This window comes from Pelmatolapia mariae, linkage group LG6, assembly GCF_036321145.2.
Source record: "Pelmatolapia mariae isolate MD_Pm_ZW linkage group LG6, Pm_UMD_F_2, whole genome shotgun sequence".
Taxonomy (NCBI): Eukaryota; Metazoa; Chordata; class Actinopteri; order Cichliformes; family Cichlidae; genus Pelmatolapia; species Pelmatolapia mariae.
The window spans coordinates 36,793,799-36,811,392 of NC_086232.1; the positions used below are offsets into that span (position 1 = coordinate 36,793,799).

At 39.8% G+C, this 17,594-nt stretch overlaps 1 protein-coding gene across 1 annotated transcript; it reads right to left on the minus strand.

The window, feature by feature from the left end:
• Nucleotides 1-119: 119 nt before the first annotated feature.
• ilf3a (interleukin enhancer binding factor 3a) lies at nucleotides 120-14,515 on the minus strand. Its single transcript, XM_063476832.1, has 20 exons — nucleotides 14,398-14,515; nucleotides 13,862-14,005; nucleotides 10,884-10,995; nucleotides 10,040-10,233; nucleotides 9,725-9,893; nucleotides 9,452-9,620; nucleotides 7,512-7,603; nucleotides 6,996-7,091; nucleotides 6,769-6,880; nucleotides 6,582-6,679; nucleotides 6,384-6,492; nucleotides 6,148-6,288; nucleotides 5,527-5,717; nucleotides 3,966-4,085; nucleotides 3,715-3,846; nucleotides 2,961-3,119; nucleotides 2,731-2,860; nucleotides 2,590-2,628; nucleotides 942-1,253; nucleotides 120-831 (listed from the first exon to the last, which is right to left on the minus strand). The coding sequence occupies exons 2-20, from the start codon at nucleotides 13,972-13,974 to the stop codon at nucleotides 725-727; spliced, it is 2,595 nt and encodes an 864-aa protein (XP_063332902.1). The 5' UTR covers nucleotides 13,975-14,005; nucleotides 14,398-14,515; the 3' UTR covers nucleotides 120-724.
• Nucleotides 14,516-17,594: the final 3,079 nt, after the last annotated feature.

The following is a 17,594-nucleotide window of genomic DNA, read 5'->3' on the forward strand; positions in this document are numbered from 1 at the left end:
TGAACACAGCTGTCACATGTCAGAGCTTGAATAAGATGAAGCTCTTAAAATGCCAACAATCATACTAACAAGATCTCTGCAATGTCTGTAATTAAGAAACTGATGGTCAGAAACTCAGCTCCAAAATAAGTCATTTATTTGTACAAGGATTAGAGCATTTTTATGAGACAGAAAGGACTTCAGTTTAAAACAACAAGCAGCTTTACATAAAAAAAATTATACTGATACAGAACCAGTACACTACATTAAAAAAAAGACAAAACAACCCAACGTAACACTCATGTCAACATTGACGTGATGAAGGCTACAGATAAAAGAAACGTAACTTAAAACTGGTTTACTGGTTTGTCAAAAGAACTGACAACTGAGGTTAAGAGTATCAAACAAGATCAGCAGAATTCCAGTTTCAGACAAAACACCAGCATTTCTTTTTTATTTCTTTTTAAGAGAGGTGCCTCAAGATGATCCCTAATCATCAAGGTGAGAAAGACTGCATATTTCATTACGCTGACATGCTTCCTTGCACTCTTTCCCCTCCCCCTCTGCCATCACAGAGGAACTCTGAACTGCTTAAATCCCACCTTGAGGAAATGAGGAGGCATCTGCAGGAGCTCAGAGCTGGGAAACAGGCCTATCCTTCCTTATAGCTTTGCTTGGAGCAGCCAAGACATGAGGAAAAAAAGGAGTCATGTAAGCATAATAAAAAGCACCAGTGATGTTATGATCAGTAATTCATGTCGCCGTATCCAGAGTATGAGCCCTGGGTGTGTCCTCCAAATCCCTGGTACATGCTGTACCCCTGATTCCCCCAGGACGACTGGTTTCCCCAGCCTGTGAAGAAACATTTATAACCCCAGATCATTTATATGTATAAATCAAGATTAAATATAAAGAAATAGGAAAAGAGGGAAGTTACTGTAAGAAATACAAAAGGAACTTGCCATAATTATTATAACTCTGTCCCCCGGTGACAGAGCTGGGGTAAGCAGTGCTGTACATAGAGTAGTCTCCACCTTGGGTTAGCATCTTTCTCTTCTCATCTCCGTAGCCGTAGCTGTACGGACTCTCCTGATCAGCAGGAGGCGGCATTGACTGGTAGCTTTCTTCCTTCGTGGTGCTGGTGTTGGAGCTGGAGACGGGTGGGGATGAGTACGTGATGGTGGTGCTTTCGGGGTAAAAGGTGCCGTAGGCTGAGGTGGTGGGCGCGGTACCTTTGGCTGTGGCAGTGGCTCCATTATTGCCATATAATTTATCTTTAAGATAAGAGAAACAAGAGGTAAATGAGAGGTAAGTGCCATTTTCTTAAAAGACACGATCCTAGAGCTGCAACTGACGACAACTACAAGTGACTGTTGATCTATTTGCAAATCATAGAACCGAGACAGTTCACACTTGTTCAAGTTTAAAAAAAGAAACAAACAAACAAAACCCCACTACACACATAAAGATAAAGATCTTCATGCATGCTCAATCATCCAGGTAAGGGAATCCCAAAAAGTTGATCCTGTTTATCTGGACATAGGGAAGCAGAAAAACATCATTTGAAGAAAGCCCTGAGTGAAAGTCGTTATCCCAGCTGGACATTTGTCAAAGGTGGGAGGGCACCTAAAGAAAGCTCCAGGCAATCCAGAAGAGAAGAAGGACAACTGTTACCTAAGTGAAAACCTTTAGTGATCCCTTATGTGTCAGGAGTATCGGAACAGCTGAGCCCTTATCTCTGTGGCTTTCAACCCCCAAAACATGCTCTGGCAGAAACTGGTCCACCCCAAGTATTGGGTCCCCCGGCGCAACCAGAGTAATTTAGCGTACGCTGTTAAGCCATTGCTATGATTTATACACTGGGGAAACCAAACAACCCACAGGTCTATTCACACCTACAGGCCAGTGGACACTCTTTCAATGATGGTTTGAGCGGGAAGTCAAGGAGACCATACATGAAAAGGAAAAGACCTCTGACTCAAGCAGGGGGCCTAAGGGCACCATCTTACAACACTGTGACTGCAGCCAATCCCCAACTCTCTGTGAATGGCCATTGACCAATTATCCCTCCTCAATGTTTGTTGATCAATGGTCATGTCAATTTGCATATTAATGATCAAGAAACTGACCTCCAGGCCATTTTCACCAGTGGTGTTAGTTTCAGTCTTTATGCAAATGTACTGGGTTGGAAACCTGCAGTGAGCTGAGACTGAAGAAGTCATTTGAATGAGTGCTGAAACATTTCTCCAACTGAAAAAGCTACGCCCAGAAGAGCAGAATCAACTTTTTGGGACAAAGATAAATAAATGAAATCCATCTTTGAATGTTTACCTAGACGTTTTAAATTTTGGTAAACATAATTACAAAAAAAAGAGGTCTTTTAGCCTTGTTATTGCATACATCATCACATATATCCATCACATATAACTGTAATTTTTTTTAAAAATATAGGCATCTTATGCCTTCCAACGAATCAGCAAAGCTTCTGCATGACGTTTAAGCCTTATTTTAAAAAAGTGTACATCACAAAAAACATGTAAAACCAAATACACACACACACCCTAACATAAAACCAGAGTGCATAAAGTTAACAGACATTCAGATACTTACGATAGCCTGTGCCAGTGCTGCTCTCATAACTGTAGTTGGCTTTTAAAACAAGAAATCACCATTTAGTGCAAACTCCATTTACAGGTTTAAAGGTTTCCTACGTTGATTAAATTGAGTCGTAAATAGTGAAAAGTTTTCTACTCTTGTTATAGCTGGGTCCTGCTGGAAACTGCTTGCCTCGACCTCTGCCCCGACCCCCTTTGTGGGGACCCCAGCCACGGGACCCTGAGTCTGAAGGGATGCCGCGGATGGTGCCGAATCCTGGGATGTGCTGTCAAAAAGGAAACGTGAGAAAAATGTCATTTTGAAACAGCCTGATAGTTAAATTACTTGAGTTGTGCATTTTAAAGCGCATCAGTTGGATACATTACCATGTCAGTGTAGGTGACCTTCTTCTTTGAGGGATTTCTGTTGTTTGAAACTCCACTGTCATCTGGGAACAGCTTCTCTAAAGCAGCGAGGGCAGCGTAGGCCTTTGCTTCCTTCTTGTTGGAGCCTCGTCCTTTGAACTTCTGCCCATCAACTTCCACCTGAGGAGAAAAGATTTTAGGATTTTATGAAGCATGTCACAACATTCATACACAGAGAGTGACTCCTGCTGGAAGAGGAGATGGAGAATGTGTTGTGCACGCCGTGTCTATTCTTTTGAGCAGCAGTGCAAAAGCTACAGTGTTTTGCTGAACCTCCACATGTGTAGCATAGCATAACATTAGCATTTTAGTGAGTGGAGAGCCACCACCAACAAAACGCCTGTTACACCCGCACAGCCTAACAGCTCATTATAGTAACTCTAATGTATCCTCTGATTTATGGATGTTTATTAGTTTGGGTTTATCCTCCCGAGTTTAAACATCTATTACAGACCATATGCTGTTAATTCTGGGAAGAATCCTGTCCAGAATAATGGCTCACAGGACCAAAGGAAATTGTTTATCTCCCACCTCTGTCCTTCTTTCTGAAATAATCCCACCCACAAGGGACTTAACAGATTAAACACAAATAGAGAAATCTTTACTTGGCTCTACAGTTGTCTTTTACAAAGCCCAAGACATCAAAGCTGCTATACAGTGCAGTGCTCACTTTACACCTGATTTCTGTTTGCTGTATACAACACTGCTGACTCACCTCCATGACAAAGCACTTCTCATGGGAGCCACCCGTCTCTGCCGACAGCTCATATTTCAGGCTGCGGCGCTTCTCGTTCAGCTCCATCACAGGGTTCTTGCCATTTTTTGTTAAGATTGGACCCTGACCAGTCTGTTCACAGCAAGCAGACATAAGAAAAAACTGTGGTGAAATGCACAAGTTTTTCTCTCTGTGGGAACTTTTAGGATGCATTTGTAAATACAGAGTCCAAAGAGAGCTCAACGACATACATCTTCAGATGTAGAAGAAGTCGGTGCAACAGCTTTAACCGAGTCCTGGCTTCCTTCATTTTCACTACTGGGCTCTGATTTCGATTCAGAAGTTGTGGGAAGACCGAGATCTTGCAGTACCTGTCAAAAATGAAAGGCAAAATACTATAAGACACATAAAACAACATTGATTTCTTTGCCCAGTCTGACTTTACAAATTTTCAAACTTACAAGTTAGGCTGCACTTAAACAAACAATCAATTAGCAAAATGTATGGAACCAATCAATAAACAGTAACTAGTCCATCAGCCAAAAAGTAACCAAGAAGAACACAGCACTGAGTATTTATACTAAAAGTCAGCTTGTGTAGATAACAAACACTAGTGGTGCAACGGATCACGGTTGATCCGAAATCCGAACCGATCCCACTCCACGGTTCGGTACGCACGTGATCCGAAGATTCGAAAAAGAAAAAAAAAGTATGCGTATGGTGCGCGTGGTCAGTCTGTCAAGCGGTAGTTATGGTCAGCGCTAGCGGTCCAAGTAGCGGAGCAGAGGAGTTTGCGGCATTTAAGCAGCCCTTTGCTGCCCAATCCGACCGGGCTAAAGCTATTACAAAAGCTAATGGGGTGTTTAGCTGCAGACGGGAGGTCGTCGTCTGTTGTGCAAAACAAGCGGTTTAAACTGTGGTGAACGTGCTTGAGCCACGCTATGATATCTCGTTGCGTGTCCACTTCAGTGACAAGATCGTTCCAAGCATGTATGAGCAGGAGAAGTTTAAAGTTATGGCTGAACTGTCCCAGGCATCTTCTGTCACTCTAACTACAAATGGGTGGACCTCCAGGGCAACGGAAAGCTACGTGACTGTGACCGCTCGTTATATCACAGCGGAGTGGTAGATACAAAGCCCTGCACTGCCCTATAGATTACATTAGATTAGGAAATTCAGTTTCCAGTAGCACAGCACCCACAGAAGTTGCAGAATGTGAGCAGAAATATACCATATTTACACATTTATAAATACAGAGAATACAAAAGGGATAAATAGAATAAATAGGAATAAGAATACAAGGGAACGGCACATTTTAAGTATTGTGAGTCTATTACACTGTTGGATATTAACAAAAACTATTGCACAGAGACAAGGCACTACAGCTACTTGTTCCCCCCTCCTCTGTCCCCGTTTGCCCTCCAGCGAGGAGTTAAACAGTTTGATGGCGTGTGGGACAAAGGACTTTTTAAGTCTGCTGGTCCTTGACTTTGGGAGAAGCAACCTGTCACTGAACAGACTCCTCTGGTTGTTTATGGCCGTGTGCAGAGGATGCAGAGGCTGCCTAGCATGGTCCATAATGTCCATATTGCACCTTAATTTGTTTTTACATAAGTGCGTGGAATGAGTCTTCAGTTGAATGTTTTTTAATAGGCAAAAAATACTTAAATAAGTAAACGGCGAGTAGATTTTTTGTCTTTTTTTTCCCATTTTTGCTGATCCGAAAATTGATCCGATCCGTGACTTTAAAACCGTGATCCGATCCGAACCGTGAGATTTTTGATCCGTTGCACCACTAACAAACACCATTACCTTTGTGGCTACATTAAGCTTAGCGGCACGTTTGGAAGGCCCCGTTGCCTCGTACGTCTTTCCATTTAGATCGACAGCCATTGTAAAGACCGGCTCGTGAACTGGACCAGTCTGAGATGTAAGTCTGTACTCCAGGCCAGGTCTGTACTGGTTCAGACGCATCACGGCATTCATGGTAAGATCATCCGTGACTACAAGGAAAAAACAAAATGAGCAAACAGATTCATTTTGAGAAGAACACACAGAAAATTAAAGGCTACAGAAGTCAGCATAAAGAGTAAAAGACAAATGTCACATTAACATAGGGGTCACAGCACTACTCAGCTTATGTGACTTAATTATTCTATCCAAGGACACCAAAAGATTTAAAAAAGTAAATCTAACTTTTAATAGCAGTTATAATTATTTTGATAAACAGAATGAAATATTATGGCAAAAGGAAATTATGTACACGTTGCCAGAAAAGCATGTTCATGTGTGTAAACATACAGAATATTTATTCCACAATACCAGGTCTGTGTTTTGTATTACAGTTAAAGATCAAAGGGATTTTACAGCAGTATTTTTTGTGTTACAGTGAATAATTTGTCAATATTCAGCCCTCTGACACTCATTACTCACAGGATTTCTTCTGAAAGCGCTTCTGGAACTTGAGAAACTTTCTCTGTTTGCTGTTGAGGTGTGTCTCTTCTTCTCCTGTGTCCACATCTGTGAAAGGTCTCTTAGCTGGCAGGTTCAGTTGTCCAACAGGTGGTATCTGGGCTACAGTTATTTTTAAAAAAGAAAATAAAGGAAGGAGATTTAATGGAAGTGTTGATTTTTGAATACAGGAAAAAAAAAAAAGAATAATAGCCTACCCATGCCATCTCTGTAATTTGCTCCCAGCGATTTTCGTGACCTCAGAGGTTTAGAGTCCATCCCCAACACTTTGTGCATCTGTCCAAACGCACACAGCCTCAAGGCAAACTAAGAAAAAGATCAAAGTTATGCACTAATTTTTTGATTTAATTATAAAGGTGTACATGTGTGTGGGTGCTTCTACAGGCTCACCTTACCTGAGCACTCTGTGTGATGTCTTCACACTGCTGCCCAGTCAAATAGGCAATGGCATCAATAGCTTCCTTTTCACAAGGATCTTTAATTCCAGGGCCGTCTGTGCACAAATGTCATTCAACTGGTGCATGAATGTCAGCTCAGTGTATAAACTTACATGCAAGTTTCACAACTCAAATAAAATCTCACCTTTCATAAGTATTCCTGAGGCTACGCACTCTAAAACCCTGCGAAGGGCCTCGCCCGCTCCCAGTGATCTCTCAGATGTACCAATAGCCTTCTCCACTAGCAGTTCAAGTGGCTATGTGGAGACAAGAAGACAAAACCAACACTTCAGGATGAAAGCAGCTGAAATGACTTAAACACAAATCTCCGCTTTGCTGCTGTCGGAATAGATGCACCAAGAGTTTCCTCACCCATCCTGAGAGTGGCGTCCAGGTAGGAACACGGTTACACAAGTCCCTCATGATTCGGATCACAACGACGGCAGAATTCAGGGTGTTAACTTTTGCCTGGAGGCAGAAACAAAGCCCATTCAGTTAGCAGAGCTTCTGTCTGTGATGGAATACTTTCTGAGATTTCAAACAAACAAAAACAAAACACCCCAAGCACAGAAGAGTAATAAGTACTGAGCCTTCTCCAAATCAACAGTAGGTAAAACTTATTCAAGCTATGTTAGCCATTTATGACCTTTGAGGTTGAAATCGAGAGAGTTCAGTCTCAAGTTATGTACTCATGTCGATACCAATGATTTATCCACTTCTGTCATTGGTATAGATGAGCATTAATTTCGACATTTTATAAAGATCATTAACAATATGAACAAAAACTGAGAGCAAAAACTGTTACGGTCCTCTAAATGGACAGAAAATAAAAGATCACTCAAGGAAAACAGTTCAACCTGATGTACAAGTAAGGACGTGAATGCAAACCTGGAACCACTTGGCGTGGCGGAGAGACGCCAAGGCAGTTAGGCATTTCTGCCTGTCCAGAACGTCCGGCGGATCGTTGACTGTTCGCGTTTCTATTGACGAGGTGGGGTAAGAAGAAAAGGTACAGTTTGACCAAGGGGTTTGGCTCTGTCTTGCAGCTCAGGGAGTAGCAAACAAAAACCAGCAAACAACCAGCAGCAGGGAAAGGGGGTTTACATAAAGACATGTTTTGTCCCAGCAACCATAAAGGTCTGCTAAAAGAGATCCCAATTATCTTTTCCACAGTGTATGCGGAAGTAAGACGACTGTCAGAAACAGCTGTAGTATTTATTTATAACATTGCACAGCATTAAAATATATGCACTGCACTACATCAAATACCCCCTCCCCTGAGCCACTGGGATTAGGTTTGTTGCTTCTCCCCCCTCCTCAGACAGTGTGTCCAGTTGGTCAAAGGTCCAGCGTTCCTAAAAAAACTTGACAAACTAAAAGGTAATCAGTTGTAAATCACAAGCATTTAAGAAGCTTTACGTCTGCCCTACGCTGCAGCAAAACTGATGAATCCCTCAGAAAAAAAGTGGCCTAAAAAGGCTTTATGACAGACTGGCTATATTAAAAAAACAAAAACAAAAAACAACAACAAAACAAACAAACAAAAAATACCAGCTTTGGGCAAGTTTTAGCTCATTTGTTCTACATTATACAGCTAGGGATACACCGGCTGATAATCTATGCCAATGCTGATGACAAATAATTTGTGCAGCAGCCTATGCCAGGATTTTTTGTTAGTATTTATTACCCCTAGAATTGATGTGAAAGATCAACAAGATCAATCTCTGTCACTGTAAATATGCAACAGTAAATATGTTTTGGGAAAAAAAAATCTGCTCACTTAACAAGGCTGATCCATATTTGGACAGTATACTATGTACAACTCTGCTTGGACTCTGTTGAGTTGAGTGGAGTTGACTGAATTTAAATTGATAATATGCATTTTCATCAGGGGTGCATGATATTAGCAAGGATTTTAATCACTGTGGCATTTAACAAACACATCTTAAAGTTTTAAAAATATCAACTTGCACATTTAACTTGTCCAAACCTTGACCTTAAATTAGACCTTTCCCTAAAATGATTGTTTTCTTGAAACAGAGTAAATATGGTTTGATCCAACAATGATTAAGCATTAATAATCCTACCCCAGGACGTAACAGCTCCAATAATTATCTAGTCTAATAATTTTATTACTAATATTGCAGGATTTTTAAATGTGCAGTCCCAGTGTATAGTGTATTAAAATGGACTAAAACTGCACTGAGACTGATATGGTTCTCAGTCTGAGGCTCCCCCTGAAATTCAAATAAACTTTAGACTACCAGATAAATGCAGCTAACGCTAATTAACACAGGAGCTTCCAAACACTACACCAACCAAAATATTCACCTGAACAATGATTTTTTTTGCCTTATAATGTAAATCCTCCTAAGGTAGGCAACAGCTGATCAGTTTTGCTGCAGCTAGTTCCAAACACATGTTCAGCATCAAGGATCATGCATGCGCGCTTGAACTTGTTATTCTTAAAAAAAAAAGGCTTCACTTGAAACATGAAAACAACAAGAATATACAAGTTTTTTTTGTTGTTGTTTTAAATGACTGAGGCACTGTCACTAACAACATGAGCAGGATGCATCAGTGACTACAGAGGAAATGTCCTGCATACGTCAGTTTGCCACAAAAACGACGAAAGGACTCTCGTGCGAGCAAAGAGTCAATGTTCACTGGCATCAGTCTGACACGGTCACTGTACAAGCTCCACCGAGGTTTAATGAGATGGGACAACTGGTTTGATTTCAAACAGTCAGTGCAGATTAATAAATCAGTGGAGCAGTACAGCGCTTGCATACCGACAACACAGATCAGGGCTGGGCCGACATACGCACCTTCTTCTTCGTCTGCTTCTTCTTCAGCAGTTTCACTCTCTTGCACTGTCCTGACAAGCGGTGATGTCAGGTGGATAATAAGAGTCAGAACTGACTCCTTGGTGCTCGTAACAACAATGGCTGCATCTCCTGGACACTGGCTGACTGTATATGTCTCAGGTGAAATAGTCTATTAAAAAAAGAAAATTAAGACGGTTAAACCTGGATTAAAATAATCCAAGTCAAAATATGTGACATGTGTTTTTAAAGTATGCTGCAGGCACTCATTTCTACCTCTAATTGTCCAGAGAGTTTTTCGGCCACTTGTTTCAGCAGAGGAACTGTAGGCTTGTTGGAACAAAGCAGCACCAGCTCCACATTCTTGTCCCCCTTCAGAAGGAGTCCCTTAGCCACCAAACCAACTCGCATAACGCCACGCAGCACACGCTCTTGTGAGCCATCACTTTCAGTTGAGGGGTGCAAAAAAAAATAAAATAAAATAAAAATTGCCAATTAAATTATTTATATTAAAAGAAAAGCAGTTTTATTTATTTATTTTAAAAGCTTGCAGATATCCTTTTAAAAGCATCGCAGGTTATTCTCTCTTACCTCTGTGCTTCTGTATTTGCTTCGTCATCTTTTGGAGCATCCATCTGGTCAGATACAGTCTTGAGAGCGCATTCCACATGGGAGACGATTGTCTGTACTGCCTCCAACTCCTCTGTTGAGGGGTACACTTCAGAATGTTTGGCCAACACGTAGCGATCATATGGGCCCGCCTGTACGTGAGTTGTTGCAGATTCCTTAAATAGAAAAAATAAATAAATAAATAAAGACAAAGATCATACTGGAGGAAACTCACTGCAGATAACAGTAAATGTATAATTACTTCATACTGTAATATTATTTCATTACAGGTAAGTGTTAGGATTCATTAAAGCCATTTTTTAAAATCTACGTTTTACTGCTGCTGATATATTCCAGTGAAGACATATGAAGAAGTATAATAATAGAGTAATAGCGGTAATAGGAAGTCTGTGATTTAAAAAAAAAAGGAAAAATAAACAGGCGACAGCTTTCAAGAGGAACAGCAATGTTTTTGCAGAACAAAGGGAAACAAAATGGGGATGGAAAAATACAACATGTTCTGTGAATTCAGGGTTTCCACCAGGGAAGTTGTTGGACCTGGCAGCTACTGTGACCAAAATGGGGGTTTATTACAGTAACTTAACGTCACAAGATATTCATGAGACAATATTCTCCTGTTATATTGTCACGACTGAAAAAGACTTTAGCATTAAGAAAAGTTTAGCAGAGGTTAACGATTAAATAATATTTAATCTTTAACCTCTGCTAAACTTAGACATGGAAAGCTGCAGGGTTTGTAATACAATGGAGTAGAAACCCTGTGATTATCTAGTGTTATCTATTTAGCAGGCAAAACAGAACCAACCTCACGATAACGTTTATCCTCCATATGCTCGATAGCAGCAATGTAGTCATGGTACTGTCTAAGCTCCTCTTCATAGCACAGACAGTCGTACCAGTAACGCAACTCCTCATATCTGGAAGACAAAAGAATTTGAGAACATATGAAGAAAAGTTTCAGAGCTCAAGTTAGAAGAGATGTGTCAAGTGACATAATTTATGTCACTTAATTTCACAGGACAGAGAAACATACTCTTGTTAATGTGTCGGCTCTTAAATTTGCACTGAAACGGCTGATCTACTCAGTATGCTTCAATGATAATAACAACAATCTGCTTCAATCTGATTTCTTTCCATAGAGCAATAAAGGTTGTTTTCAGCACAACAATAACACGCATTTAGCTTACTGGAAAACAAATCTATTCCTCATTATCTGACAGAGCTGTTCAAAGGCTGCAGACTTGTTCCAGCAGACAAGTCGAACTGTGCCGCATCATAGACACATAATGTGCCTCATTCTGCTTGCGTGACATCCCAAACACTCAATCAATACCTACGTGCACGGGAGGGATGTTTACTCGCCTCTCACAATTTTATAGGAAGCATATTTGGAGGGACTGAGCCTAGAATTTAAAGTCTAAACTAAGTTTAGATTAAAAATGAATTTTTTAAAAATTGTATTCTTTTTTTATTTTTCACACTTTAGAACTAGGTTTAATGCAGGTCTGTAAACTGGCTGTGCAAGTATAATCACACTAGGCACACTCCGTACAGTGCTCGAGTATGTTTGACCCCCCAAAGTCCACATTATTTGACTAGTGCCAGTATGTGATGAATACAGTGGCTTGCAAAAGTATTCGGCCCCCTTGAACTTTTCCACATTTTGTCACATTACAGCCACAAACATGAATCAATTTTATTGGAATTCCACGTGAAAGACCAATACAAAGTGGTGTACACGTGAGAAGTGGAACGAAAATCATACATGATTCCAAACATTTTTTACAAATAAATAACTGAAAAGTGGAGTGTGCGTAATTATTCAGCCCCCTGAGTCAATACTTTGTAGAACCACCTTTTGCTGCAATTACAGCTGCCAGTCTTTTAGGGTATGTCTCTACCAGCTTTGCACATCTACAGACTGAAATCCTTGCCCATTCTTCTTTGCAAAACAGCTCCAGCTCAGTCAGATTAGATGGACAGCGTTTGTGAACAGCAGTTTTCAGATCTTGCCACAGATTCTCGATTGGGTTTAGATCTGGACTTTGACTGGGCCATTCTAACACATGGATATGTTTTGTTTTAAACCATTCCATTGTTGCCCTGGCTTTATGTTTAGGGTCGTTGTCCTGCTGGAAGGTGAACCTCCGCCCCAGTCTCAAGTCTTTTGCAGACTCCAAGAGGTTTTCTTCCAAGACTGCCCTGTATTTGTCTCCATCCATCTTTCCATCAACTCTGACCAGCTTCCCTGTCCCTGCTGAAGAGAAGCACCCCCAGAGCATGATGCTGCCACCACCATATTTGACAGTGGGGATGGTGTGTTCAGAGTGATGTGCAGTGTTAGTTTTCCGCCACACATAGCGTTTTGCATTTTGGCCAAAAAGTTCCATTTTGGTCTCATCTGACCAGAGCACCTTCTTCCACATGTTTGCTGTGTCCCCCACATGGCTTGTGGCAAACTGCAAACGGGACTTCTTATGGTTTTCTGGTAACAATGGCTTTCTTCTTGCCACTCTTCCATAAAGGCCAACTTTGTGCAGTGCACGACTAATAGTTGTCCTATGGACAGATTCCCCCACCTGAGCTGTAGATCTCTGCAGCTCGTCCAGAGTCACCATGGGCCTCTTGGCTGCATTTCTGATCAGCGCTCTCCTTGTTCGGCCAGTGAGTTTAGGTGGACGGCCCTGTCTTGGTAGGTTTACAGTTGTGCCATACTCCTTCCATTTCTGAATGATCGCTTGAACAGTGCTCCGTGGGATGTTCAAGGCTTGGGAAATCTTTTTGTAGCCTAAGCCTGCTTTAAATTTCTCAATAACTTTATCCCTGACCTGTCTGGTGTCTAAATCCAATCGAGAATCTGTGGCAAGATCTGAAACAAACGCTGTCCATCTAATCTGACTGAGCTGGAGCTGTTTTGCAAAGAAGAATGGGCAAGGATTTCAGTCTGTAGATGTGCAAAGCTGGTAGAGACATACCCTAAAAGACTGGCAGCTGTAATTGCAGCAAAAGGTGGTTCTACAAAGTATTGACTCAGGGGGCTGAATAATTACGCACACTCCACTTTTCAGTTATTTATTTGTAAAAAATGTTTGGAATCATGTATGATTTTCGTTCCACTTCTCACGTGTACACCACTTTGTATTGGTCTTTCACGTGGAATTCCAATAAAATTGATTCATGTTTGTGGCTGTAATGTGACAAAATGTGGAAAAGTTCAAGGGGGCCGAATACTTTTGCAAGCCACTGTATAAACTGCGCCCAAACATGAGACTCAGATATTTCCTCAACAACAGCGACCTTGATTGCTTTGTTATTTGACAGATCCAAAAGCCATTTAAGAGAAGACTTACCCAAAAAACAAAAAACAAAAACAAAATACATAAAGTCATGAAGCTCCCTATATTGTGCAAGTGTGCCTTTAAAAAGTGTGTGTGTTCAAGAAAGCGAGAGAGGCAATGAGATGCACAGACAAACCTGAAGCATACTCCGGCCAGATGTTTAAGCACAGTGTGAACACAGGCCAATCGTGGCAACATGTGAGTGAACCTTAATTGTACTCTGTGCTTGCAATGAATCAATTCCTTGAACATACGCTGTCTGACTGAAAGAGACTTTTCAGTCTTCAAGAGATTATTCTTCATAGTTTGTGTTTTGTTTATTTCATTAGTTTTTTTTCTTTGTACAGAACCTGTTGCTGTATTTTAATGAAAAGTACAGAGTGTACTATGCAAATGCTAGCTTTCGTGCATCTTTTATTCAGGACCATGCATCCTGTGCGTGTACCTGTCGAAATCATGCGGATGGAGGCGGTGTCCCTGTTGTATCAGGCTGTCCCAGTACAGCAGCTCCTCGTATGCCTGGTGCTCGTCCCACACTGGCGCTGCAGCGGCCGCCATGCTGTCGCGATCGCAGGACCCAAGCTACCACCTGTGCGCCCCCAAGTATACACCACTGTTACAACAGTTAGCAGGCAGTTGGCTGTGTAATAACAACCACAGTAAAGCAGCAGATTATTTGATATTATCCATGTATATGCTAACGTTAACTAAGCGGTACACTTGTTACGCTGCAGGCTGAGTCATGTGGTTAGGATGCAGTAACAATGCTCACAGCAAACTAAATACATTTATAATAATAAGAAGAAGAATAATAACAAAAAAAATGATCCCTTACTCCAATAATTATTCCATCCACATAAGTCAAGGCAGCCAATTAGCCTATGTTTACAGCGACTGGATGCTAGCAAGCTAGGTGAAGTTAGCCAGAATGTCAGTGCTATTAACGTTGCATTACATTTCGATTATGTCTTTAGAGCTCACCTCTGTCAACGGGCCAGTAAACAGGTGTAGGTCCCTTAACGTTGTTAGCTTTAGGATGTTAGGCTAGTTTGAGATGAGCCAGGCCTGCGCAGGATCGGTCACTCCGGTGAAGTTTCGCTTCTTCTTCTCCGAGTTTAATGGCGGGTCGCAAATTACCGTGTTTAGGTGTATACCGCCACCTGGTGTACCGGAGTGTGCGTTATGTCATAACTAACTAACTAATAAATAAATAAATGCAAAGTAAAAGCAAGAGTAAAAAGGACGACTTACAAGAAGGTTGAGATGTTTGAACATGTTCCATGTTGGACATTCCACAAATGCACTACAAACTAGACCTTGGAACAATATGCTTATTTGCACACCTCAGTCACATAGTTATTGAACACGTCTACAATATATTTGCACATTTTGCATCTTGCACATGTCTTCGTCCTGTCTTGTCTACAATATGGTGAGCATAACTTGAACCTGGTATTCAATACCCACTGCACAATAGTCTCACTTTACTGTAATTGCACATGACCACTTTGTATTGTCTCTTGTTCTGTCTTTGTTTATTGTACATATATATAGTTAGTAGTAGTACCTTTTTATCTTTTTAATTTGACTTAAATTTAGCGAGGGGTGAAATGGCATTTTGATACGCTGTATACTGTGTATATTGTTGTACTGACAATAAAAACCTTGAATCTTGAATCTTGAATATTCAGAGGAGGGACAGAGGAGGGACTGGGCAAAGGTTGTTGAAGATGGAGCTCTGAAGCAGGAGGAAAGGAGGAGAACAGACTAGTGCAACAGGAGGAGAATGCAGACGGGAAGGAGATAATCCTCAGTGGAAAAGCTGCATACCACTTCTTCTGTCACAAATCCTTCACTGTCTCCCAGTTTTCCATTATGGTATCACTCGACTGTCATCCATTAGTTCATCAGTATTTCTTCTCTTGAAGTTCATTATGCATTTCTGTTTATATTTCATTGTAGTGGATTTTTGGGAGCTTGACCCACCCATTTGTTGAGACCTAACTTTTGAGGAAAAACATTCTAAGTGGAATATGATGATCTCAGTGTCTACTTATGGCTCTGGGATCTCAGCCTCTTGGGCCTTGCCTCTTCTATCTGTTACAAACCAAAAATTATTGCAACTAACTGCTCTACGTCAAATTTTTTTTCAATATAGCCATCAAACTCAGTTGTATATGTTCAGATGCCCTCTCCCCTGATCATCCAAAGTAAATATTTGTATAGTATTAAAGTAATTCCTCTTTACTTAAACTCAGACCATCTTTCTTTTTTGAATCCATTTTCTCTTCTGCTCTGTGTGATGTAAGTCCACATCTAACACTGAAAATATTCATGGAGGAACATTACATCACACAGTTACTACTCTAACCCTTTCACATCATATTCTTCTGCTATCGTTATTTCCCTTTTTGTAATACAGTATGTCAGCTTTCACCAGTTTGCATTATGCAGTCTGGTTAGACTTTGGTCCTGACTTCATGCTAACAAAGATATAATGCAATGTTGTTAGCTGCTGATATTTTGGAGAACAAATAGGAATAAATATGTTAAAAACTGTTTAATCTATCTTTTCTATTTATGATGCAGATTATTTTTTAGTTTTAAATGATCTGATACAATTGCGATCAGTCCAGGTTGTTCTGTGCCTTTTGCTCTATGACAGCTGCATAGGCTCCAGCCCCTCCCCGCAACCCTACGCTTGGAAAGTGATTTAGAAAATGGATGGAAAGATGATCCAGTACACTTAAACAGTTATTTGGTCCAATATTTCTGTTTGAACTTAACCTAAATGGTTCTTGTAAAGAATTCTGTTGTTTGAGATCCATTTTAATGCAGGTCAGTGTTTTATTTTATTTCAGACACACATCAAGTTAACTGTATTTAATTTAGAAACGCATACACAAAAAACAAAAAAAGTAGAATTTGTATCAGTGTCCTCCATTGCATACAGTGCTTAACAAAATTATAAGATCACCACCCAATGTAAGGTTCAACTGCCCTAAATTAATAATTTAAAATGTGGTAATTGCCAAAATCATTATTTATGTTTCTGTAATGTTAATCCATCTTCACAAGCTATTTTATCAAAATGATAATTTTTATGCAGAAATAGAAATATTTTTGTGATCCACAAATTTTCAAACTTACTGTTCCATAAAAAAGCAAAAAATAAATAAATAAAAATATTTTTTGAAATTGAAATTACAGTTATTTACTTGGAGTCCTGAACAAAAAAAATATTATTATTTTTTGTTGTTGTTGTTGTTGTTGTTAAATGTTATGCTGGATTGGTTTCAGACTTCTCAGAGAAGTCCAGTTTGCCAGCTCAAATTTAGGTATTACAACATGAATTCAGTGTATTTTTTCCCTAATAAACATCAATATGACTTTTAGTTACTGACAGATTTCTAAAATATTTGTGTTTTCTTGTTTTTCTGTGGTCTAATAATTTTGTTAATCACTGTATGGGTAAATGAAAAAACAAACTTGCAAGAAACATGATCATGATTGCATTATTTTACCTGCTCTGTACCCCACAATATAACCAGTCCAGATCCTGTGATCAGCTGAAATAAGAAAGGGTCAATAGGGCATATGTCCACTCACCAAGATTGGATGGCAAAACCTATTATGATTGGACTGAAAGCTTTATGGGAGGTTAAATAAATATCAAATTTCATTTATTTAACATTTTGCAGTAATATTTGACATTATCCCTAATAATGAAGGAGCAATTGGAAATAGCAAGTAGTCTAGATCGTCTAGGAAATTAGAGACTTTTCTAGGACAAAATAAAAAGGCATCAATAAAGACTTTTTTGTGGTTGTAGGTGAACTAATAATAATAATAATAATAATAATAATAATAATAATAATAATAATGATGATAAACACTGATGTCACAGACATCTGTATGATAGTAGAGTACAACATTTTTTAAAAGCTAAAAGATTCTGTTTCTGGCTTAGGGAAAAAATAAATACAAAGTTCTGGAATAAAATCACATTAAATTGTTTTTTATTTACATTCAGTCTTTACACGCACTCAGAAAACTGAGTGTATAATTCAAGTATTACGTTATAACCTCTTACTTTATTTCACAAAAAGAAATATATAAGCACACATAGAGCATATAAACATACATAAACTCCACAGTATTTGAATATTAACATTCCT